We start from the raw sequence: 25,392 nt of genomic DNA, 5'->3' as shown, positions 1-25,392 counted from the left end.
CACCTCTGACCCTTATGCAAGCAATTACTCGTCTCGGCAGTAATTGATAAGAATTGTTCTATGCATTGCTGAGGGATATCGTGCCAAATTCTGTCTAACTGGGGCGACGCGCTCTTTGGATGGCCCAGCCCATAATTCTCCAAGCGTTGTGAATTGGGGACAGGTCCGGCGACCTTGCTGGTCGGTGTATGGTTTGGCAAGCACAAAGACAAGTAATAGAAACTCTCTCTGTGTGTGGGCTTTCAATGAAGGGAAACAAAACAGGGCGTAGAATATCGTCGACGTATGCCTGTGCTCTATGCGTGACGTGGCTGACAACAAAAGGGGTCTTACTACGGAAAGAAATGGCACCCCTGACACTTGCGACCGCTCAATGTCATTGAATACGATCACGACGACACCCCTCGATCGACGTTAGCACTCGTGGTGTCACTCGCCTTCATACATGGCAGTGGACGTTTGAAAATTCGTGACGCTAGCTCAATGGTCGTCAATTGATTTAAATGTTATTCCCGGCTGACTCTTAATTCAATTACTGCCACGGGGGTGAGGAGAAAGAACACATCCTGGTGATACCAGCATTATGCGTATTTAGATGTTCGATTAATCTGAATGGTTTGCAATGTTCCAGCGATTCTATTCGAACTCTGTGCTGATGTACCGACAATGATCATTTTCGCAGATAAACATGCAAGTACGTAATGGATGTTCAGTTTCTCAATATAGTTCGTCGCACTCACACATTATACATCCGCTGTAAGAAAAATTTCATGCATTTACATTTTTGGTGTCCCACAATATTGGCTGGCTAAATATTATGACGATACGTTGTATACAACTTCCACAGATATTGTTTATCATGTATTCAAGACTACGTAATGAAGCCAAAATGTAAGCTCCGTCTTTAGGCCACAAGTGGCCCTTCCGGGACCGTCCGGCCGCCGTGTCATCTTCCGAGGAGGATGCGGATAAGGAGGGGCGTGTGGTCAGCACACCGCACTCCCGACCGTTAGGACGGTATTCTTTGACCGAAGCCGCTACTAATCGGTCGAGTAGCTCCTCAATTGGCATCACGAGGCTGAGTGCACCCCGAAAAATGGCAACAGCACATGGCGGCAGGATGGTGACCCATCCAAGCGCCGGCCACGCCCGACAGCGCTTAACTTCGGTGATCTCACGGGAACCGGTGTAGCCACTGCGGCAAGGCCGTTGCCCTAATGAAGCCAAAATCGTGGATAAAATTGAAACGTAGTTTTCTTCTCACTAACTAAATATGAAATATGAATCGGGATTGGGGGTGATGATCCTATCCTTCTTTCCAGTATTAAAATGGTCGATATCGTGTTCTGAATAACGCATGTCATATAATGTCCAAATATCGACACGACCCAGGCTATCAATTCGGCACTTAACTGCCTATTCTTCGCTCTCGAAATATTCGATGTGATTGTCTTTCACACGCAGGGTTCAATTTAACGGTGTATGCACTGTTTTTAGTATTTTAGGTTCCCGGTAATTAATATCTGGTAATAAATAAGCGAACTATTTTCATGCTGGCGCATTGTATGTATCAGTTACCCCCGCAACCGTCCAAGGATAAGTTTCTATTAATGTTCCGCGCACACGCGTTTCAAATTTTAAAAAATGCAGAATTACGTAAACCATAGCTTTCCGTTGCGTACAACTTTCGTGGATTCCACAACCATAATAGCTTCCCAAGAGTATTTTTTCCAGCTAACACAAAGTTCGAATTATGTTGTCGGAATCATTTTCACCTCACCCGACAGTAAACGCCTCTGATCACTTCGTCACATGTAATGTATTTTAAACATGCTTGAAGAGTGTTTAAATAATCTCCTTAACGAATTTCGCAGTCGCGTACCACTTTTTCATCGACTAGCCCGATCGCGATAACTGAAGGTAGAGAGCTCAATAATGTGTTACATGTTCTTTTACTCATATATGCATTTAAAAAAAACGCGCCCCTATATCTTTCTGTCCCGCTTGGTCTTTGCTACTTTGCTTTTTATTACTTTTCATTATATTGCTTCTTAGTAATACTGTTCAGTTATTGAAGTTTCGTATTACTTTCACCTTTTTAATTCTTCCCCGATTTTAATTAATATGACGCTAATTGACACGCCTGCCCGCAAAGTACCGTTATACACTCACTCCTGAGTGTCAGTCCGTATGACGGGCGACAGTGAAGTTGGTATCCCACCGGTGTCCTGGGCATCTCCAGACACGTCTTCAGCCTGGAATTCATTGGCTGGAGTAGAACTGTCTTCAGTGATAAGTGCCGCTTCGAATTCAGCTCCGATGAGCAGCGATATACTGTACTAACGTGGTACCGGTCCACAAACACAGCATATCATCGATATATCTAAACCAATACTTGATTCAGCAGCCCAGTGCTTCTTTCTGTAGGAAAATTTGTTCGAAACTGTCCATGAAAATTTCGCATAGCTTGGGACTAAGAAGTGACCCAGAAACTTCTTTATACAATTTTTACTTACATTGCTGAGTGAAATTGTCCATACTGTCTCTTTCATATTTCATCGTTTCAACACTGACCCACAATATCCTAGCGCAACGCAATCTGACTGCTCAAAAATGATAACCTGACTTCAAATAATTAATAAAAAAGAATGGCCCTGAATTAGCAGAAATCCTAACAATAACCTGTTGTTGTTGTTGTGGTCTTCAGTCCTGAGACTGGTTTGATGCAGCTCTCCATGCTACTCTATCCTGTGCAAGCTTCTTCATCTCCCAGTACCTACTGCAACCTACATCCTTCTGAATCTGCTTAGTGTATTCATCTCTTGGTCTCCCTCTACGATTTTTACCCTCCACGCTGCCCTTCAATGCTAAATTTGTGATCCCTTGATGCCTCAAAACATGTCCTACCAACCGATCCCTTCTCCCCAATCCTATTCAATACCTCCTCATTAGTTACGTGATCTACCCACCTTATCTTCAGCATTCTTCTGTAGCACCACATTTCGAAAGCTTCTATTCTCTTCTTGTCCAAACTGGTTATCGTCCATGTTTCACTTCCATACATGGCTACACTCCATACAAATGCTTTCAGAAACGACTTCCTGACACTTAAATCTATACTCGATGTTAACAAATTTCTCTTCTTCAGAAACGATTTCCTTGCCATTGCCAGTCTACATTTTATATGCTCTCTACTTCGACCATCATCAGTTATTTTACTCCCTAAATAGCAAAACTCCTTTACTACTTTAAGTGTCTCATTTCCTAATTCCCTCAGCATCACCCGATTTAATTTGACTACATTCCATTATCCTCGTTTTGCTTTTGTTGATGTTCATCTTATATCCTCCTTTCAAGACACTGTCCATTCCGTTCAACTGCTATTCCAAGTCCTTTGCTGTCTCTGACAGAATTACAATGTCATCGGCGAACCTCAAAGTTTTTACTTCTACTCCATGAATTTTAATACCTACTCCGAATTTTTCTTTTGTTTCCTTTACTGCTTGCTCAATATACAGATTGAATAACATCGGGGAGAGGCTACAACCCTGTCTCACTCCTTTCCCAACCACTGCTTCCCTTTCATGCCCCTCGACTCTTATAACTGCCATCTGGTTTCTGTACAAATTGTAAATAGCCTTTCGCTCCCTGTATTTTACCCCTGTCAACTTCAGAATTTGAAAGAGAGTATTCCAGTTAACATTGTCAAAAGCTTTCTCTAAGTCTACAAATGCTAGAAACGTAGGTTTGCCTCACGTGTTCCAACATTTCTACGGAATCCAAACTGATCTTCCCCGAGGTCCGCTTCTACCAGTTTTTCCATTCGTCCGTAAAGAATTCGCGTTAGTATTTTGCAGCTGTGACTTATTAAACTGATAGTTCGGTAATTTTCACATCTGTCAACACCTGCTTTCTTTGGGATTGGAATTATTGTATTCTTCTTGAAGTCTGTGGGTATTTCGCCTGTCTCATACATCTTGCTCACCAGATGGTAGAGTTTTGTCAGGACTGGCTCTCCCAAAGCTGTCAGTAGTTCTAATGGAATGTTGTCTACTCCCGGGGCCTTGTTTCGACTCAGGTCTTTCAGTGCTCTGTCAAACTCTTCACGCAGTATCGTATCTCCCATTTCATCTTCATCTACATCCTCTTCCATTTCCATAATATTGTCTTCAAGTTCATCGCCCTTGTATAAACCCTCTATATACTCCTTCCACCTTTCTGCCTTCCCTTCTTTGCTTAGAACTGGGTTGCCATCTGAGCTCTTCATATTCATACAAGTGGTTCTCTTCTCTCCAAAGGTCTCTTTAATTTTCCTGTAGGCAGTATCTATCTTACCCTTAGTGAGACAAGGCTATTCATTTCGTAAGTCACCTACCCCACAAAAATTTTCATTACACGAGCTACTGCGAAACAGCAAGTGCCAATACAGCCAGCTAAATAAAAGATTGTAACTACTGAAGGCTCTAACTACTAATAGGCATGTGGTTAGCAAAGGAAAGATTTTGTTGCAGAGCAAATAATGTATTTTTACCTTAATAATGTGACATCCAGGACAAGAAAACATACAATCGTCCGTGACATCCAGTTCCAAAAATTATGTAATCACGAATAATACTGAATCTCCAAGTCGGACACGCCCAGATCGTCCGCTTTCGCTAACACTTCAAACATCTAACCTCCATCAACGCTAACTACTCACCTCCAACCTCCGTCACTGCTGGCTGTTTACCTCCAAGTGCCATCACCGCTGTCTGTTAACTTCCAACTGCAAGTCCAGCCAGCCACAGAGTCTCTTACAGAGTGCGCACAGCACTGTCAGAGTTATCAGTGCAGTCTATCGCACTGCCAACATACAGACACATAAACAGGCTTCTTACAAACCCATAGCTAGGCCATCAGACTGACTATAATACTCATTCTGAAACTGGAAATAACTCAGTTTTAAACTCATTTGAGTTGTGTCGAGTATGTCATATAATTCTATACGATTTACTCTGGATTTGCGAGAGATATGTTACTGTGTTTATAGATTCATCAGTAGCATTATTTGTAAATAAGCTAGTGACATTGAACCATATTGCTTTAGAACTGTGTGGGAGTTGCATAACTTTAATTTTATCAACAAGAGCCTAGAATTTTTGATACCAAACTTAGATTTAAAATCGGTATTCTACTGGAAATACTGGAAATCAAGCAACACATTACTCAGAGTGTCAGCCTAGTATTAAATGAAGTAATTGCTTTAATTGACTGTACGTTGGTTCATGGTAGAACATGTAATACGTCATGAATTAAAAGCGCACAACACTTGTTTATTGTTAAAATTCTAGAATCTTTATTATTTAACGAACCAGTTTTCAGCTGTTGGATCATAATTACGTTCAAAAATATATGTAGCTGTGAATTTTAATTAGATGCATCTAAAGAGTTTCTAAACTGGTTGTCAAAAATGACTATTATTAATATTTGGTATAAGATTAAGCGAGAAGACGTATTATGGTAAAATATGAAGAAAAAACTTGTTAGCTTGGATAAAGTATGTGGCACACTGACTTCATCGACTACATTACAAATTATAACTATTGTTCAGAGAAGAATGAGCACCTGCTTTATGAAGGTGTGAAATGTGTGTGAAATCTTATGGGACTTAACTGCTAAGGTCATCAGTCCTTTATGAAGGCCACAGCTACAAGGTGCAACATGAAGTCCTATACGACATCCACTAAGAGAGGAAGATGAACCATCTCGAAAATAATGAAAATTGATAAAAATATGCTATTTTCCCAAACTTGGTACTGAGTCATCTACATCTACATCTACGTGATTACTCTGCAGTTCACATTTAAGTGCTTGGCAGAGTGTTCATCGAACCAAAATCATACTATCTCTCTACCATTCCACTCCCGAACAACGCGCGGGAAAAACGAACACCTAAACCTTACTGTTCGAGCTCTGATTTCTCTTATTTTATTGTTATGATCATTCCTACCTATGTAGGTTGGGCTCAACAAATTATTTTCGCATTCGGAAGAGAAAGTTGGTGACTGAAATTTCGTAAATAGATCTCGCCGCGACGAAAAACGTCTTTGATTTAATGACTTCCATCCCAACTCGCGTATCATATCTGCCACACTCTCTCCCCTACTACGTGATAATACAAAACGAGCTGTCCTTTTTTGCACCCTTTCGATGTCCTCCGTCAATCTCACCTGGTAAGGATCCCACACCGCGCAGCAATATTCTAACAGAGGATGAGCGAGTGTAGTGAAGCTGTCTCTTTAGTGGACTTATTGCATCTTCTACGTGTCCTGCCAATGAAACGCAACCTTTGGCTCGCTTTCCCCACAATATTATCTATGTGGTCTTTCCAACTGAAGTTGTTCGTAATTTTAACACCCAGGTACTTAGTTGAATTGACAGCCTTGAGAACTGTACTATTTATCGCGTAATCGAATTCCAACGCATTTCTTTTGGAACTCATGTGCATCACCTCACACTTTTCGTTATACAGCGTCAACTTCCACCTGCCACACCATACAGCAATCTTTTCTAAATCGCTTTGCAACTGATAGTGGTCTTCGGATGACCTTACTAGACGGTGAATTACAGCATCATCTGCGAACAACCTAATAGAACTGCTCAGATTGTCACCCAGGTCATTTATATAGATCAGGAACAGCAGAGGTCCCAGGACGCTTCCCTGGGGAAAACCTGATGTCACTTCAATTTTACTCGATGATTTGCCGTCTATTACTATGAACTGCGACCTTCCTGACAGGAAATGACGAATCCAATCGCACAACTGCGACGATACCCCACAGGCCCGCAGCTTGATTAGAAGTCGCTTGTGGGGAACAGTGTCAAAAGCTTTCCGGAAATGTAGAAATACGGAATCAACTTGAGATCCCCTGTCGATAGCGGCCATTACTTCGTGCGAATAAAGAGCTAGCTGTGTTGCACAAGAACGATGTTTTCTGAAACCATGCTGATTACGTATCAATAGATCGTTCCCTTCGAGGTGATTCATAATGTTTGAATACAGTATATGCTCAAAAACCCTACTGCAAACCGACGTCAATGATATAGGTCTGTGTCATTAGACACATATCACTTATTCATCACTTCTAAAAGCAGACTCTACAAATAAACCCATCCAGACTACTTTGTAAATTACCACTTCTACTTATGTGCCCTATCTTTTGCGTTATTTCAGTTACTGGGGTTTCACTTGCCCTATTATTTACATAACGATTACAAATGCTTCATTAACAGATAAGCACATCAAGTGTGTCACTAGTATTAATACTATCGTACTTGTTTATAATATCAACTTGTTTAAGATAATACTACGTTGTTGAGTCATACCCTTGAAACATGTCACTTATGTTTATTGTGTTTTGCCCGGTTTTTTCTTCTCTGAACAATTTTGTCATTTGTCGTGTTGTTAGTTAAACTCAACGTTTCATGTATTTGTCCAAGCTGAACAGCCTTCACATTTTTTTCAAAATAATTCTTCTCGCTTTGGTCTTATACACCACATTAACAAAAGTCACCATTGACAGGCAATTGAGAGTCTCTTTGGATGCACCTGGTTTAAAGTCATTGATCTCACAAAATCCACATTCACACGTATTTGTCGTTCAACTTGATGATGGTCTAACAGCCAGTAACGAGTTAGTTAAGTAATAAATATTCTAGAATATTTCACAAGTGCCGTGTGTTTTCTTTCATGTTACATATAATGATCGACATCCTGACTCCATCTCTGACATCGTCGTGATACCCACGGGGAGGGTCTTACATCCACTTAAAATTACCTCGTCAAAGATTGTTTGTGTAAGTTGTTGGAGGATTAAAATGGCGCTTACAGTGTTGTTACAGCTATTACTTGAGAGTGACACAACAGCCGAAATCACGATCGTAAATAAATTCACTGATCAATCAGAATATTACGACCACCGATATAGTATCGATATAAACCCCTCCAGTCGATAGCAGCTCACCTGATGAGGAACGACTGCTAGTCAGACACACGCACGGTGCATACAGTATTAGCGAGCGTGCTGTCTGTGTATATGGATTAGGGAAGGCGCGCGTTCTATCTGTGTTTCAACGAGGGCAGTTTGTGATGCGCCAGCGGCTTTGCACGAGCTTTTCAGAGACTGCACGACTTTTAGGATGTTCGAGGAGTGCTGTGACGACTGTCTTCAACACGTGGCGAAACCAAGGCTAAACCACGTCCAGACGTCGTGGGGTTAGGCGGCCACTCCTCGTTACGGACGTCGGACGTCGTAGGCTGGTCAGACTGTAAACAGGACAGGCGACGAACTGTGGTAGAACTAACATCAGGCTTTAATGCTTGGCAGAGTACAAATGAATGAACATACAGCGCACCGAACGCCCTTAACGATGGTCCTCGTCAGCTGACGACTCATGCATGTGCCAATGTTAACATCACAACATAGCAAATACGACTGAAATGGGCATTGTACGTTGACGCAGTGACAGAGCGTTGCGTGGTCGAATGAATCCCAATACCTTCTTCATCACACGAAGGGAGTGCGCGAGTCCCTCGTCTTCCAGGCGAACAGCTCCTTGATACCTGTACTGTGGGACAGAGCCATGCTGGCAGCGGATCCATTATCCTCTGGAAACCATTCGCTTGGCCATCTATGGGTCCAGTGGAGCTCGTGCAAGGCACCATAACAGCCAAGGAGTATCGTACTGGTTGCAGACCACGTACACCCCTTCGTGACTATCGTGCTTCCTGACGGCAGCGGCATTTTTCAACAAGATAACGCGCCATGTCGCAACACTAGGAATATGATGGAGTGGTTAGAGGAACACAGCGGCGAGTTCCATTTGATGTGCTGGCCTCCCAATAGGCCTGATCAGAACCCAATCGAACACATCTGGATGTGACTGAACGGTCAGAGCTCATCGCCCCCCTTCCAGTAATTTTCTAGAATAGGTGACTTGTGTCTGAAGATGTGGTGCCAGCTTCCTCCAGCGACCTGCCAAGGCCTCATTGTTTCCGTGTCACTTCGCATCGCTGCTGTTATCCGTGCCAAAGATGGACATACCGGCAATTAGATAGGTGGTCATAATGTTCTGGCTGATCAGTGTATCTTTACTAACAAGTCAGGCGGAAAATGCCGTTTGTAAAATACAGCAGGAATGATGACGTACGGAAAATAATCAAATCAGCTGGCCTTTTGTGTCAAAACATATCTTGAGCTTCAACAAGCAGGTTGTGTTCTGACATCAATGCGACCTTAACAACACCTGTCTACGACCTGTGGTTCTCACACAGGGCTGTTCCAGCAAGTTATCATCCAGAGCGGCGAGGCCATAGCTCCCTGGGGGCTGGAGAGGAACCCACGAGAGAAGGCCTTCCGCTTGGCCGCTTCCATGGGCTTCGAGACGGACGACCTGCAGGAGCTGACGCAGTTCCTCAAGGCGGCCGACGCGTTGGAGCTCACCGCGAATGACTCGCGCGGTCTTTCTGACATTGTGAGTTCTTCATTCGTCTTTCTGTTGCTATTATCAGTACCAGAACTCCGAAAAATTAGATTAACACAATGCTTGCTACGGCGGGGGCACTCGAGGGTGAATATTTATACTAATTTAACTGTTAGTACTACTGTGTTGCTAGTGCAACATAATGAGTGGAGCTGTAACCTACAAAACAAGGATGTGGGCTACACTATGATGGAATCCATGCGTCGAATTAAGGATTATTGATCTAGTATTACTGCCAGCAAAGTCGTGGTTTTTGTGGGATTGCCCTCACGCATTTAGATGAATATGACTGGTTTCCCATCCATGCCCAGAATTAACACACAAATAATAAATGTCGAAGCCAGCAGTGCAGAGCGATTTTTATTTGTGGTTTCGGAAGATCGGTAGTTGAGATTACTAGCATTTTTAGTATTCCGTGTGTTTGGCTGTAAAAACGGAACCCTTATAAGATCGGTTTATTGTCTGTCTTTCTACCTGTCTGTCTGACTGTCAGGAAAGGGTAAAAGTATCGAGTTCTAATTTATGTAACATATTAAGGTCGATAGTCCCTTGGTAGTACAAAAATTTTAAGCTACTAAGTCAAGATATGGGCATTAATGTCACATTTTGATGCTCGAAAACTCACGCATCAAAACCTATGGGGTGCTTCCAGTTGACCTCGAATCAATGAAAACTGGCAAGAAGCAACGTTTCACAGTACAGCAAAGGAAAAAAAATAGAAAATTTACAGTTATATAACACGATGTCAAGCTTGAAATTAAAACAGTCAGTAGTTGTGCGTTCAGGTTGACTGGACCACAATAATATAAGTCAAACATCAGGCTAGGAATGAACTTATTGCTCAGACGATGTGTTTTGGAATTTATCCGTCATCAGGTATCCAGGAGCGAGTGCTGCACATAGATATAGCGCTTTTGTTATTTGTTATCTGTCAGTTCGTTTTTCTCTCCGTTGGCTACGACCCTTTTTTTCATGAACAGATTGGCGTATCAAGTTCAAATTTACATCTGATACTGAAGTCTATGCTCCCTTGGTGGTGTATGAAATTTAAACTTCTAAGTCAATGCAATCAACAGATTTGGTCATTTATGTCATTATTTTGATACTTGAAAATTCGTTATCAAAACCAATAGGGTACTTCAAGTTGACGTAGAATCATGAAACTTGGCAAGAAGAAAGGTTTCGTAGTACAAGTAAAAAAAATTGAAAATTATTAAATTGTAGTCATATCACATAAAAATCTCTTTTTGCGATTAGAACATACATTGCATTTATCATCCGTCAAAAGTATAATAGACGAACATCGATACATGAAAACATAAAATTTAAGATATAGTCACGTTTTAGTAAGTAAATAAAATGTTTTATTAAATCTTCTATATCTACATATATAAACTTACGTCCCCTGTTCGCCTATGTTTTAGTGACCGGTCCAGTATGAGGAACTACTGTTGATATTTTGATATTGTCTTGGAATTCCAAGGACCGATACCTTGCCAGTAACTAGATCGAAAACAGGCAAAAATCATTGAGATTTTCGTTTCCGAGAATCCGATAATGGCTATATATATATATATATATATATATATATATATATATATATATAGAGAGAGAGAGAGAGAGAGAGATACAGAGAAATAACACGAGAAATTTCTACAGAATATTTATGGAAATATAAAGGGTTATCAACCTCCAAACCTATCAACCTATCAAAATTCTTTCCAAGGCGTTACTCAACAGACTAGAACCACAAGCTGGTAAAAAGATAGGTGAATACCAGGCAGGTTTCAGAAAAGGAAGGTCCTGTATTGACCAGATTTGGAATCTGCGAACGCTCCTGAAAGTCAGACAGACGAACGACACTGTAGTCACTCTCGTGGACTTTAAGAAGGTCTGTGACTCCATAGACAGGCAGACTCTCTTTGACACACTAGAAGAAACTAGGACACTCGTACAACAGACACTTACACAGACCACAAACAAAATAAAATTTATGGAAGAAATCTCAGACCTTTCGAGATACATACAGGGGTCAGACAAGAAGATCATCTCTCACCGCTTTTATTAACATGATCTCGGACAAAATTATCAAATAATGGGAAGAAAAAGTAAGAGCAAAAGGAATTCATTTAGGAATAACATGTGCAAACAACACGATCTAAGTGTCTAACGTTTGCAGATGACTTGGCAATACTCAGCAACAATAGACAAGTAGCACAAGAAGCACTGAAATACTTACATGAAGTCTCTGCCAAAATAGGTCTACAGATATCATATGAGAAAACTAAATACATGGAAAGAAAGAATAACAACAACCAAGCCACGTAAACAAAATACGGAAAGGGTAAGAGAGTGAAAAAATTGAAATATCTTGAGGAAGGATACAAATACGGGGATCAAATAAGACATTTAACACAGAAACAACAGAAAAACTTCAGAAAGCGGATGAACTGACGTGGAGACAATACAATAAAAGAAATAGTTCAAGACAGACCAAATTTAGGCACTACAATACAACTGTAATACCAGAAGCACTCTATGCATGTACATATTCATTTCAGGCACGTATTACAGGTAGCTAAGCGTGGTTCGAAAATAAATGAACCGGAATGCGTTTGCATAATATTTAAAAATCTTCCGTTTACTAACAATGGCGAATGTCAGATAAAAGAAAATAATAATGATACACTTGACAGAGATTACAGAATTCGTTGACAGCGGACCTTAGATCGGGGTAATGTTCTGGCCTCAGAATAGATATCTGTGTACAGATTGTAATTGTCCTGTAAATAATTTGCCACATCACATAACGGCAACACAAGTAGGCATTCAGTGCCATTTTTAATCATTAAATCAATTGAAATGTCCCCTTAAATTAAATAGAAAAATGTGTTAAGGTGGAAAGAATGCGAATCACCATCTTTACTGATGTACTGATTATGACTGAGTCTAAACTGAGGGAACGTTATAGTTTATTTCTGATGCTAGACTTAATGCAATATCAGTAGATCAGTAGGTGAACTTGAACATAAACAACATTTATGAACGATGCAAGGATAATAAAACTGCATTTAAAATATCCTGCAGTCTGGCTAATATGTCTCTAGTATTTGAATATTTGTGGTCTGCTGTGCCTAGTTACTTCAGTTCTGTTACACTGGCTGGATTCTTAACGACTGGAACCGATTAACATACGTCGAGTGGTGGCAGCCAAATTGGCCGCTATTGAAGCAGCGAAGATATAGACACTGCGCTGGCTCGAGACGAGTGCTCAGAATAGGAAACCTAGGCGATTTGGATAGCACGATTACTAAACTTCAAAAATCAGCTAGTCACTGATGTTTAGCACTCTCGTCCATTAATATTCAGCAAACCTCTCCCTGGGCGTTCATCTTGGTCGAACGTCTTGCAAGTGCAATAAATATGGTGTATTTTACATTAAGTAATTCTTTCAGTGGCATTCAATTTACGTCAACATGTCCCATCTGGAATACTTGGAGCTGCGGCTGTTAACATTTTAGAGACTACTGTGATGTTACATAATCGATATGCTGCTTTGTAGCAGCTTATCTTGGGAGGCACCCACATGCCTTGCTCATACTGTGGCATCAAGCAGTCAGGCCTGCAAGATGAGTGGTCTGCCAAGCGAGTGGATTCATTCTTAATTTATCGAGTAACATGAACTCTCGTATTCACAATTAAGTCACTAATCAACCTCCTGTATGAATAATACGCAACGGAAACGCACATCTGACTATCAGTGATTTACAGAACTCTGACTGTTCACTACGCACTGGCAATACCACATTTTCTTTTTTGTCTTTTATTTAACGGCTTTTATCAACACGTGGCCACCGCACTGAATATGAATGGCGCACACATTATAAATTCGGGACATCATGACAACATGCAATTCGAAGGAAAAGTCCACCAATCTTTTTCTTTTGACTATCTTATTTATTCCGATAAATTCTCTAACCTAAACACACAAATTCTATAACCTACAACAATAACACATGAGAAATTCCGCCCAGTGGGCATGGCTTTACATTGGTGAAACTCTATATCATGGTGTCGTAATTATTTAACGTTACAGTGCACTTTCTGGATAGGATGGTGGATCTTTTATTATACCTCACACTTCGACTCTCACAATCATCATCACGAAACTTTCCTCCAGATCGAGCGGTACAGAAGGAACAAGCAAACCCACTAATCTTTTGAAACTATCTTGCTACTCTCCCATGCAAACCACACATACTCAAATTACATGACATACACCACACTACGACATGGAATACAAAACACTAAATAGTCACAACACTATCACTTTCAGCTTTCCCACTTCAATTAGTATTTATCCCAGTTTCACACGACACTGCCCCACTTTGTAATTCTACTTTCCTACTATGAACTCTGGAGATATTTGCACGTCTTCCTGTGCAATGCAAGCCAAGTGGCGTTGCTGTATAGATGGCCGACTCACCTTGCTTCTCTCTCAGAGTTTGAATCTAGCGTCACACAGAATCATATCACGCAAAGTAATATTAAGAACATATTCATCACACACGCGAGTCCTCAACTGATACTATGGACGAGTACTTCTCTTTATCCTTTGTCTCATACACAGATTGAGACTCACACAGTACTCACCACGTGGAAGTACTCGTCTCTAATTTCAAGTCCTGCACACGCCATTTCTTAAATATTTCAACTTATGGTACACACGCTATTTCTTAAATATTTCAACTTATTGTACACACGCTAGTAATTCAGCTTAACTTAAGCACACGGAAGTATTTCAACTTATTGCTACACGTGGTTTCATTGTGACCGTTGGTCACTTCCGAAGATTACTACAATCCCATTAATATTACCTGCCTGACATTTAATTCTCCCCACAAAAGTTCCTGAAATAGAGAAATTATTATTTCAAACTACTCTTAAATATTCCACATGCATACCATATCTCCACTCTTTTGTCATTACGGAGCACAACTAAAAAAGGTCTTAACAGCACAAGGTCCAGCGGCAGAGTGCTGAAACATGGCCGTTCTCGAGGTCCTCTCACACCTCTGTCGAAGTGGGGGAGCACCTTGCTACCGTATTGGTCAGCCACATTTCAGGCGCTCAAAGCTCAGGTAAATTTCATCTCTTTGGTCCCACCAAAGGTGGCCAAGGATCGTCTCAAAGATGATCATATATTCACATTCACTATCTGCAGTTAGCAGACGACCATACATTCATTCATTTCACAGATCTCACCAAACTGGATGTAGGGATTTACTTTGTGGGAGTGCACATGTGATCAATTAAATAAATAAATTGTCATTCTTTCCCACACTGGTATCCGGCTTCGCTGCATTAATTGAAATTGAGTTATTTTACAAAAAAAATGTGTTCTGACAAAAATAATGACGTATGTTGAGCCTATTTTCAATGTCGGGCGGTACTGTACCCTTTCACCACCGGCTACCCATGCAGAAAAAAATGGCACGGTACTATCCTTGCAATGCGAGGGTAGTTCCGAACATTTTTTTTAAGAAAACTGTATTAGAACAAACGTAGCAAGTCATCAAAATAACCAGGAGGCGACCTTAGCCCCTGGTGACCTCAAATAGACGACCAAATGCTGTTACTTTACCAAATTATTGACACAGTTGTTGCATTATTGTACTCTCCACAATCCGGAGTAATGTACACATACATATTTACAACAATCCAAATGACAAATAAAACATCACATCATACAAATAAAAAATAATGGTGAGATAAAAATTGGCTTAGTTACCGGGATCTCCGTTATTTTTAGGAGTAATCCTAACTTCAATAATTCTAAAACAAATAAAAAATACTAATTGTACTCATGAAATTTTAAATAGCTCACCGTCCAAACACAGAGCAAGTAATCTGACATTCATAAATTGCAGGGTAAAACCCTTTACACAGCAAAGTCTAAATACAAAACAAAATCAACAAAAGAAAAACATTGTGTACACTAGTTACATGTAGAATGTCAGGCTCCATACCATTACTCTAAAATATACATCAAACCTACAGAGAAATAAAACTGAGAAGAAAAACAATGAAATATACCACAAGTTACATACTGGTTACGTAATATAGTTCGTCTAAGACATCATGTCATACCTCATTAACTATCATCACCTAAGCAATTGCCACCACTACTCGACTGTGAGTTTAACCTTATCCTTGTCCACCAGTACAAATACCTGCTGCTGAGCCAGTCAGTCCATCAACTTTGATCAATACACGCAGTAAATAGTTTAGCAATAAGTGCTTGAATCCACCAGTAGCTCTCGTATCTTACTCTACTGCTCATTTCTCTGTTGTTACACATTTAGACGACAAGAACTTGCATTTCGACTAGCCTTCGTTACACTTTAATGTGAAATATCACCACTGTGATTATGAAAATAAGTGGCTTCAGTCAACACACCAACAAGATCATTGCTGTCCACGACATCAAAATGCATCAATTAATTCCGATATTTGTTGTGCAATGCAAACTCTTGTCCCCTGTGACAACCTTACTGACCAATGCAACAAGAGCCGCTACGTTAGCATTACGCCACCGGCTAATAATTAAAGCATCATTGTACCAAATATTCTAATAAACATGCTACGTGAACTTGATAACCCAGAACAAACAAACAAAAAAAAACACTAACTATTCTAAACACAAATGTTAATGAAATACAATCACACTTGCTGTCCCTTCAGGAATGAAATATATAAAAAAATTTACACAATTACAAGTACAAATACATTATTCCCTATCTTGCGAGTCACACGGAATCATTTCATTCTGTGATTTTCTTGGGGTCTAAAAAGTTGCTGACATGTTCCCTAGAAACACTGTCTCGGTGTCAAAGCTCTCCCATGGTTACCCGGACGAAAGTCTTTAAGTCACTCAAATCGGCATTTTGAACACGCACTGAACAGTAAACTGTATCTCACATTAAACACAAATGTCATAGTCACTCTCAGCGTACCATCCACACGAATCTGGTCGTCCAGAAATGGCCCTACAACTACTATTACCCACGGTTCTGTCCTTTCAGTTCATGGTGTAATTAAAAGTCGTAAGTTCCAACAAACAGCACTTATTCCCGCACCAATTCAAGAAATGTCTCCTACTACAGACGCAAATGTCAACGTCCCACTTTAGTTTCTTGCATTCATACAATAATTAGTCACCAAACGACAACTGTCCTCTTTAAGTATACCAAGCGTCCCACATGCAATTCACAAAGCACACTTAACAAGTCACTGCCAAAAGTTTATTGATCCCACCATTCAGTGGTCAAGACAAAACAAAACGATCGTCCTGGCTGCTAAAGACAAAATCTTTTCCACCACTTACAACGTGGAAACACCAGTCCTTCACTTTCCACCTTATGGAGACATACGAGCAGTCATCTTGTTTCACGGCTCCACAGTCCAGTACTAGTTAATAGCTGCTGGTAAAAAATGCCCGCCGGACTCTGCCGCGCGTCGTTCATTCTGCCATCGCTCCGCCGTTGAGCAGAAGAAACCACCCGCTGTTGCCTCCGCGGTATACTTTCCCCAGTCGTAAGGGTGGCGGAACTTATGAATGGCCAGTGGTACGTGCGTGTCGCCCCAGGCCGTTGACCTGCTGTAGCGGGCGTGTGGAGTGTACCCCGACCGGCAGTGGAGTGGGGAGTGCACCGGCTCTGTTGCCGACGTCTGCTTGGCTTATGTGGTACGGGCGCGTTCGGCGTAGCCCTTCAGCGCTACGACACCGAATCAGTCAGACCCTTCTGTGCATCTCGCAACATTACAGACAAAAGGATATTCTTACAGTATTTAAATACTCATTGATTACATGTATGATCTATTAGATACATTGGTAATAAAAGAATCTGTGTTCTAAAAAAAACATAAAATCATACGCCCTAGTTTTCTACACATACAACATCAACACTTACCCCTTTTCTATATACAGCCCACACTTGTGCTATTGATTGTACCTGTCGTCCCTCATACAAAAAATGAAAGTATAAAAAAAAACAAAAGGAATAATAAACAATCTATACAGCTCATAATTACAATATCAAATAGTAGGCTACTCTAACATCCTATCACAGTGAAAATATTAGAAACTGTTTATTCTAAAACTACAATATACAGTGAACCTTTGTGCTTGTGACAGACTGAAATTAATACCCCTTGAAAGTGTTCTAACAAAAAAATAAGAAATAATCTCCACAGCTCACAATTACCTACCACATGTTGTTAAATAGTAAACTACTTTAACATCCTAACACAATAAACATTTTAGAAACTGTTGACTCTAAATCTACAACGTACAATGCACCTTTGTGCTTGTGACAGACTGAAATTAGTATCTTTTTATATATTTTACCTTTTTATTATATATAACAACATTTCTAGGACATGTATGAACCATCCACATGATGTCAGATCCTGACCTGCCATCGAGGTTCATCCAAATCAAACAATAACACAATAATGTTTTCGTTATGGATCGGTAGCATCCCCTTTACAGGAGTGTGCGCATTGATCACACTACTCTACGACTCTCACTCACCAGACATCACATTTTCCTTCTCAAATGGCTCTGAGCACTATGGGACTTAACAGCTATGGTCATCAGTTCCCTAGAACTTAGAACTACTTAAACCTAACTAACCTAAGGACAACACACAACACCCAGTCATCACGAGGCAGAGAAAATCCCTGACCCCGCCGGGAATCGAACCCGGGACCCCGTGCTCGGGAAGCGAGAACGCTACCGCGAGACCATCCTTCTCATTCAACCCATTAATACACTAACAGAATAGGTCTAGAAGTCAGCTAACCTTAACACCACCACACTCACGACAACATACCATACCTTTGGTCCCTTATACTCAACCACATAACACATAAAGCTGTTTCGGAGATAGCTTTCCAGTCTCCGAATTCGTCCTTTCACTCTGACACCTCTCTCTTTCGGCTTACCTCTGCATTCACTTTACCGACTATTCATCCTGCTAAATATCAACTTAGAATTGCGACATTTCATCTAAGAACAAAAAATACACAAATTATTCATCCTGCAAAATAACTGTACACATTCTTGGTACCGTTTTGGTTAGTTATACTGGTACCAGGCTTCAACAACAACAACAACAAAAATTATTTTTTTCACATAGCAACTGTTATGGTAAGAATTAGATTTACACTTATATTACATCTTACGTCAGTATTCCACAACGTTCACCATCTGGATCTCATACTCCCTTGATGTCCTTTCACGTTGTGCAGTTGTCCTCATCTCTTCATTCGTATTTCGGCTCTCCGTCCGTCCATTACTCCATCATTTCCTGGTCTTCCTTCGCCATTCGCATCTATCTCGGTTGCAGCATACACCGGCCTCTCTGTAACATACATCTAAGACATCTCCACATTATTAATTCTACTCACCTTTATTTACCACTGTTTCATCACGTCGAATCTCTCTTTATTAATCACACTGCTTCTCGTCGCTTCTCTCCTTAAATATTACCTTTGTCCACTACTATTTATCACGTCGCTTCTCTATCTACCATCTTTATCCTCTCATTAATCATCACGTCGTTTCTGCTTGATCCTTATTCATATGACAAAAAATACGTACATACACCACTCTGTCGACTCCTGTTCATGACTCATTCGACCAGTCTATTCCGTCATACTTCCTGACATCCCGCCTGAAAATTGTTATGTTGGATTTGACCCTGCACAACGTTACACACCACAAATAAATACACTGACTATCTACCATAAATTGCCTACTTTCGATCTATCCTTAACTTTTCCATAATTTGATGTTAGAAATGTGATGAAGCCCACGAGATTGTTTTCCCTTGATCGTCTCAATCAGTACAGCATTTTCATGGACAATCCGCCTCACTCTGAATGGTCCACTATACCCCGTAAAGAATTTGTTAGTTAGGAATCTGTGCTTCTTTGATAATCGATGAGTTTTTAATTAGAACCTTGTCTCCTACTGCCAATTCGATCTTACGGATCTTTCCTTTCTGCTTCTCCTGCCTATCCTTAGCTGCTCTCTAATTACGCTCTATCGCAACCTTGACAATTTCTGTGTGCCTCTGCTTTCCTGATCGCGGAAAATCTACCAGCTCCCTGACCCGATCTGGTGGTGGTTCATTCTTTAGTACCGTAATTGGTGATAAACCAGTTGCTCCATGTGGTAGCTCATTGAGGATGTCCTGAAAATCTTTGAGAAAAATACTCCAACTTCTGTGTTGCCTATGGCAATAGATCTTACACAATTTTCCCAGTTCTTTTACCACTCTTTCACTGGGGTTACTTGCAGCATAGTATCGGGATATGAACATCGGTTTTATCCTTCTTCTCTTCAGTGTGGTTAGCCATTGTCTGGATCTATATTGTGGTCCATTGTCAGCTATGAACTTTTCTACAGTTCCTACTTCTCGCAAAAAGTTTTTAACGATCGCTGCTGCCACTGTCCTTCCCGTCGCACGTTTCAATGCGGTAAAAGTCACATACTTTGACACCAGTTCCACTGCTACTAAAACATATCTATATCCCTGCACTGACTTAGGTAGCGGGCCAAACAAATCTGTTTCTCCGAATTCCCTCAATCTACCTGGCACTATCGGAAAAAGCGGTGCTTTGCATGAGACAGTTAACGATTTTGCCTTCTGGCACAATTTGCAACTACCAAGCACGTTCTTGGCCAAAGGATCGTCTCAAAGATGATCATATATTCACATTCACTATCTGCGGGCCGGCCGCGGTGGTCTCGCGGTTCTAGGCGCGCAGTCCGGAACCGTGGGACTGCTACGGTCGCAGGTTCGAATCCTGCCTCGGGCATGGATGTGTGTGATGTCCATAGGTTAGTTAGGTTTAAGTAGTTCTAAGTTCTAGGGGACTGATAACCACAGCAGTTGAGTCCCATAGTGCTCAGAGCCATTTTTGAACTATCTGCGGTTAGCAAACGACCATACATTCATTCATTTCACAGATCTCACCAAACTCTATGTAGGGATTTACTTTGTGGGAGTGCACATGTGATCAATTAAATAAATAAATTGTCATTCTTTCCCACGCTGGTATCCGGCTTCGCTGTATTAATTGAAACTGAGTTATTTTACAAAAAATATGTGTTGTTCTGACAAAAATAATGACGTATGTTGTACCTATTTTCAATGTCGGGCGGTACTGTACCCTTTCAATCTGACCAGCATCCCATACGAGCAAACCAACGGCGTCTTTACCTAATGTAGCTTGTAACAGGACTATGCACGGCTGTGTTTAAAAGGACTATCTCGGTAATATCGTAGAGTCAAGCAGCGACACCTGCTTGTCGCCAAGCAGCTAACTTGCTTCAAATAATAACCTGAAGCTGTGACCCTGCAGTCATATAGTCTGTGCATTGGCTAGAATCGTGAATTAATAAAATAAACAGAAATATTGAATAAAAGATAAATGAAGAATCAATCAAAGAAGTTATATTTTAACCTCAGTATTTGATGTAAATCATACCAGAGAACTTTTTGAATAATATTAATTCAAGGAGGTATATCTCAGTTATACAGACAGAGAATAACCTAATTAAACTGAGTAAAGTTCCGCTCAGAGCATTACTAGAATACTAGCAAAGTACCAAAGCTTAATAGTCATCAGTGAAGCTCGAAAAATGAGTCCACTTCTTGATCACAAGACACGAAATTTTCGTCAGCTCACACTAATTCAGAGTTCGGTATAGAAACTTACACAATAACACTCGAGAGATGACGAGTGGAAACTGATAATCTGTCTATTGTCAATGCCAGAATGCAAGCGGAAAGTCAAATTTCTGAACTGGAGCCCACCCAGTCATGGCAAAAGTAGTCGACCCTTCAGAAGTTAAAGTACTTCAACAACCATTCACCACACAGAACCAATCACTTACAGGACCAAGTAACACTCGTTACCACAGCCTGGTCCGCCCTCCACCAACTCTAACATAAAAGTATCCAGGATCGTTCCCTGAGCACACCACTCAAAAGTTCCAGTCTCAACTTGACTCCAGCAGTGTTCCGCCGCTGTCGAACTCTAATTGGCTGAAGATCATCCCCACCAAAAATATTTCGTGTCGATGTCCTACAGACACGATTCGACTCAACGTGATCGCTTTCCACGCTGATCTAATATATTATAACAATATTTAAATAAAGAATGTTATAAAGATTCTGTCACACTCAGATCATTTACAATAAATATAAACAATAATTTATTCATAAGTGAAGAAGCTAGTATTTTTGTACAAGTGTGCTCAGGTTAAATTACAGTAAAATGTCGTTAAATATTCTTTAAACAAATATTTATGTTTGCTTGATAGAAGCGTCTTTTGGCACTCTTTTCGATGGTAATGTCAGCTAACATATGTAATTGACCACTTATTGAACTACCATGGTTCTGGAGTATCGATTGTCATGATGTATAAATAAAATTGTTGCTAAACATAGTAACATACTCCTTAAATAATTAAACAAATATGAGAAGATATGAAGCATTCATGCTGCACTCTCTTGCTGTGTTGTTGTGGAGGATATGATGTTCTTACAAATGTTTGCATTATGAAAAAGATATAAAATGTAATAAATCAATAAATGAAATAGGTACAGTTTTGTAGCTTTCAGAGACGATAGCTGTAGTGCAACGCTATCCTCTGAGGTATCATTTGTTGAAATAATATGAAATATTTAAAAGTTCTTAATTCTAAGGTTCAATGTAAAAATATATAGTTACTGCAAAACATTAATCACCAAATTTTACAAGTTACTGAGGCTATTATTGTTTCTTTGATGCACCTCATTTTCCTGAGATTGCCGATGTATTTAAATTCGCTCTATTATTTAACTGGGATTTATTATACACTGAAGAGCTAAAGAAACTATTACATCAGCCTAAAATCATGTAGCGCCCCCGAGAGCATGCAGAAGTGCCGCAGAACGATGCAGCATGGACTCGATTAAAGTCTGAAGTAGTGCTGGAGCTAACTGACAACATGAATCCTGCAGGGCTGTCCATTCATCCGTAAGAATACGAGGAGGTGGTGGTCTCTTCTGAACAGCACGTTGCAAGGCATACCAGATATGCTCAATAATGTTCACGTCTGGGGAGTTTGGTAGCCAGCGGAGTGTTTAAACTCAGAAGAGTGTTCCTGGAGCCACCCTGCAGCAATTCTGGACGTGTGTGGTGTCGCATTGTCCTGCTGGAATTGCCCAAGTCCGTCGGAATGCACAATGGACTTGGATGGACGCAGGTGATCAGAAAGGGTGCTTACGTACATGTCACCTGTCGGAGTCATATCTAGACGTATGAGTGGTCCCATATCACACCAACTGCACACGCCCCACACCCTTACAGAGCCTCCACAAGCTTGATCAGTTCCCTGCTGACATGTAGGGTCCATGGATTCATGAGGTTGTCACCATAGCCGTACGCGTCCATCCGCTCGATACAATTTGAAACGGGACTTGTCCGAGCGGGCAACATGTTTCCAGTCATCAACAGTCCAATGTCGGAATTGACGGGCCCAGGCGAGGCGTAAAGCTTTTTGTCGTGCAGTCATTAAGGGCACGCGAGAGGGCCTTCGCCTCCTATAGCCCACATCGATGATGTTTCGTTGAATGGTTCGCACGCTGACACTTTTTGGTGGCGCAGCACTGAAATTTGCAGCGATGTGCGGAAGGGTTACACTTCTGTCGCGCTGAACGATTTTCTTCAGTCGTCATCAGTCCCGTTCTTGCAGGATCTTTTTCCAGCCACAGCGATGTCGGAGATTTGATGTTTTACCTGATTCCTGATATTCACGATACAGTTGTGAAGTGACCGTAAGGGAAAATCGTCACTACATCGCTACCTCGAAGATGCTGTGTCCCATCGCTCGTGCGCCGACTATAACACCACGTTCAACCTCACTTAAATTTTGACAACCATTGTAGCTGCAGTAACCGATCTAACAACTGCGCCATACACTATTTGTCATACATAGGCATTTCCGACAGCAGCGTCGTATTCTGCCTGTTTACATATCCCTGTATTTTAATACGTATGCGTATACCTATTTCTTTGGCGATTCAGTGTACATACTTACTGAAGTTATTATTGTTTCTGTGATCCACCTCATTTTCCTGATATTGCCGATGTATTTAAATTTGCTCTTTTATTTAACAAAGATTTCTTACAGATTTTCGAAGAGCCGTAAGTAGCTATTTTCCGGACTGTCTTACACTCTGTCATTTCTGCTGCATTGTCTGTTCTCCAGCCAAGCGAGCAACTGTCATAAAAATTCCCTGCGTTGGGTTTTACCCATTTTCGGCTAAGCGCTGTTGGCCTTTGCCGGCCTGGGTGGCCGAGCGGTTCTAGGCGCTACAGTCTGGAACCGCGCGACCGCTACGGTTGCAGGTTCGAATCCTGCCTCGGGCATGGCTGTGTGTGATGTCCTTAGGTTAGTTAGGTTTAAGTAGTTCTAAGTTCTAGGGGACTGATGACCTCAGAAGTTAAGTCCGATAGTGCTCAGAGCCATTTGAGCCATTTGAGCTGTTGGTCTTTGTCCCTGGGCCTTTGTACCTGGGCCTTTGCTGGACCGGCCGCGGCCTTCCCTCGGCCTACTGGCTAGCAGTCAGTCGCACATGCAGATTCACATTCTACCAGTTCTAGGTGGCTGAATAACTCCACCACATGCACGTAAAGTGACGTTATCCTTAATCTCCTATATTTAGTTTACCCCGACAATCAATGACATAATCCCGGATCTTACAAGCCCTTTTAAAGCCGCGTTCACTTACGGGAACTTCCCACGTGTTTGTGGAACGAGTAACAGTCTGCCGTTCTTGAATCTTGTGAAGTAGAGAACCATTGTAAGATCCTTGACGGCTCACCATTACGAGGGTCGTTTGAAAAATCCGTGCAAAAATAAAAACTACTTACGTGTATGGGGTAAAACTTTTTTATTTTTCGACATAGTCTCCTTTAAGACTTACATAATTCAACCAACGCTGTTCCAATTTGTTGATCCCTTTCGAATAATAGGAACTGTCCAAGTCTGGAAAATAGCTATTAGTTTCTGCAATCACCTCCTCGTTTGAATAAAATCTTTGTCTCTCCAGCCATTTCTTCAAATTGGGTAACAAATAGTAGTCCGAGGGACCCAAATTTGGGGAATAGGGGGCATGAGAAATGAGTTGGAATCCTATTTCCAATAATTTTGCGACCACAACTGCTGAGGTGTGTGCTGGTGCTCTGTTACCACGACCTTGGGTCACGAAGAGAGTGATTGGATCTTACAGGAGCTACGGAGTTTGAACGCACTGGCATTCGTGCCGGTGGTAGAACCACCTTCGCCAACGGCCATAATTGTCGAGGATCCAGCTCTGGTGCTGAAGGAAGGTCGCTTCCACCAAGTGCCCGTCATGACTGGCGTGGACTCCGCTGATGGCTCCGTCCTCGTGCAGAGTAAGTACTGGCAGATGTTTTTTGACAGCTCTCTCACTTGCTGTTCTGACACACACTCACACACACACACACACACACACACACACACACACACACACAGATATTGGGTTGGTGTATAAGACCGTAGAGATTTTCCGTAAGTGTAATAAACACAACAGATACGCACAACGGCTACTTTATCCATCAGTAACATATTTTCCCTCACTTTACAAGAGTCTGCCAACGCTGTAGTAACGTTTCGATTCCGCGACCGTAGAAATCACGTGGTTTTGAAGCGAAGAAGTCGACGAGCCATATTCGCAGCGCATTTTCACCTGGAAAGGAAATCCCTTAAAAGTTGTACAATAG

The 25,392-nt window shown here is 41.2% G+C and overlaps 1 protein-coding gene across 1 annotated transcript in view; it reads left to right on the top strand.

The window, feature by feature from the left end:
* Positions 1-25,392, top strand: part of LOC126235321 (esterase B1-like) — a 107,182-nt gene that overhangs the window by 54,778 nt on the left and 27,012 nt on the right. Inside the window, exons 5-6 of the mRNA XM_049944047.1 lie at positions 9,314-9,513; positions 24,879-25,044. Of these exons, the coding sequence (XP_049800004.1) occupies positions 9,314-9,513; positions 24,879-25,044 (366 nt within the window). The remainder of the gene's footprint in view (positions 1-9,313; positions 9,514-24,878; positions 25,045-25,392) is intronic.

This window comes from Schistocerca nitens, chromosome 1 (genome assembly GCF_023898315.1).
Source record: "Schistocerca nitens isolate TAMUIC-IGC-003100 chromosome 1, iqSchNite1.1, whole genome shotgun sequence".
NCBI lineage: Eukaryota > Metazoa > Arthropoda > Insecta > Orthoptera > Acrididae > Schistocerca > Schistocerca nitens.
Note: the sequence above shows the minus strand (reverse complement) of the source record. Positions and strands in the feature narration are given on the sequence as shown.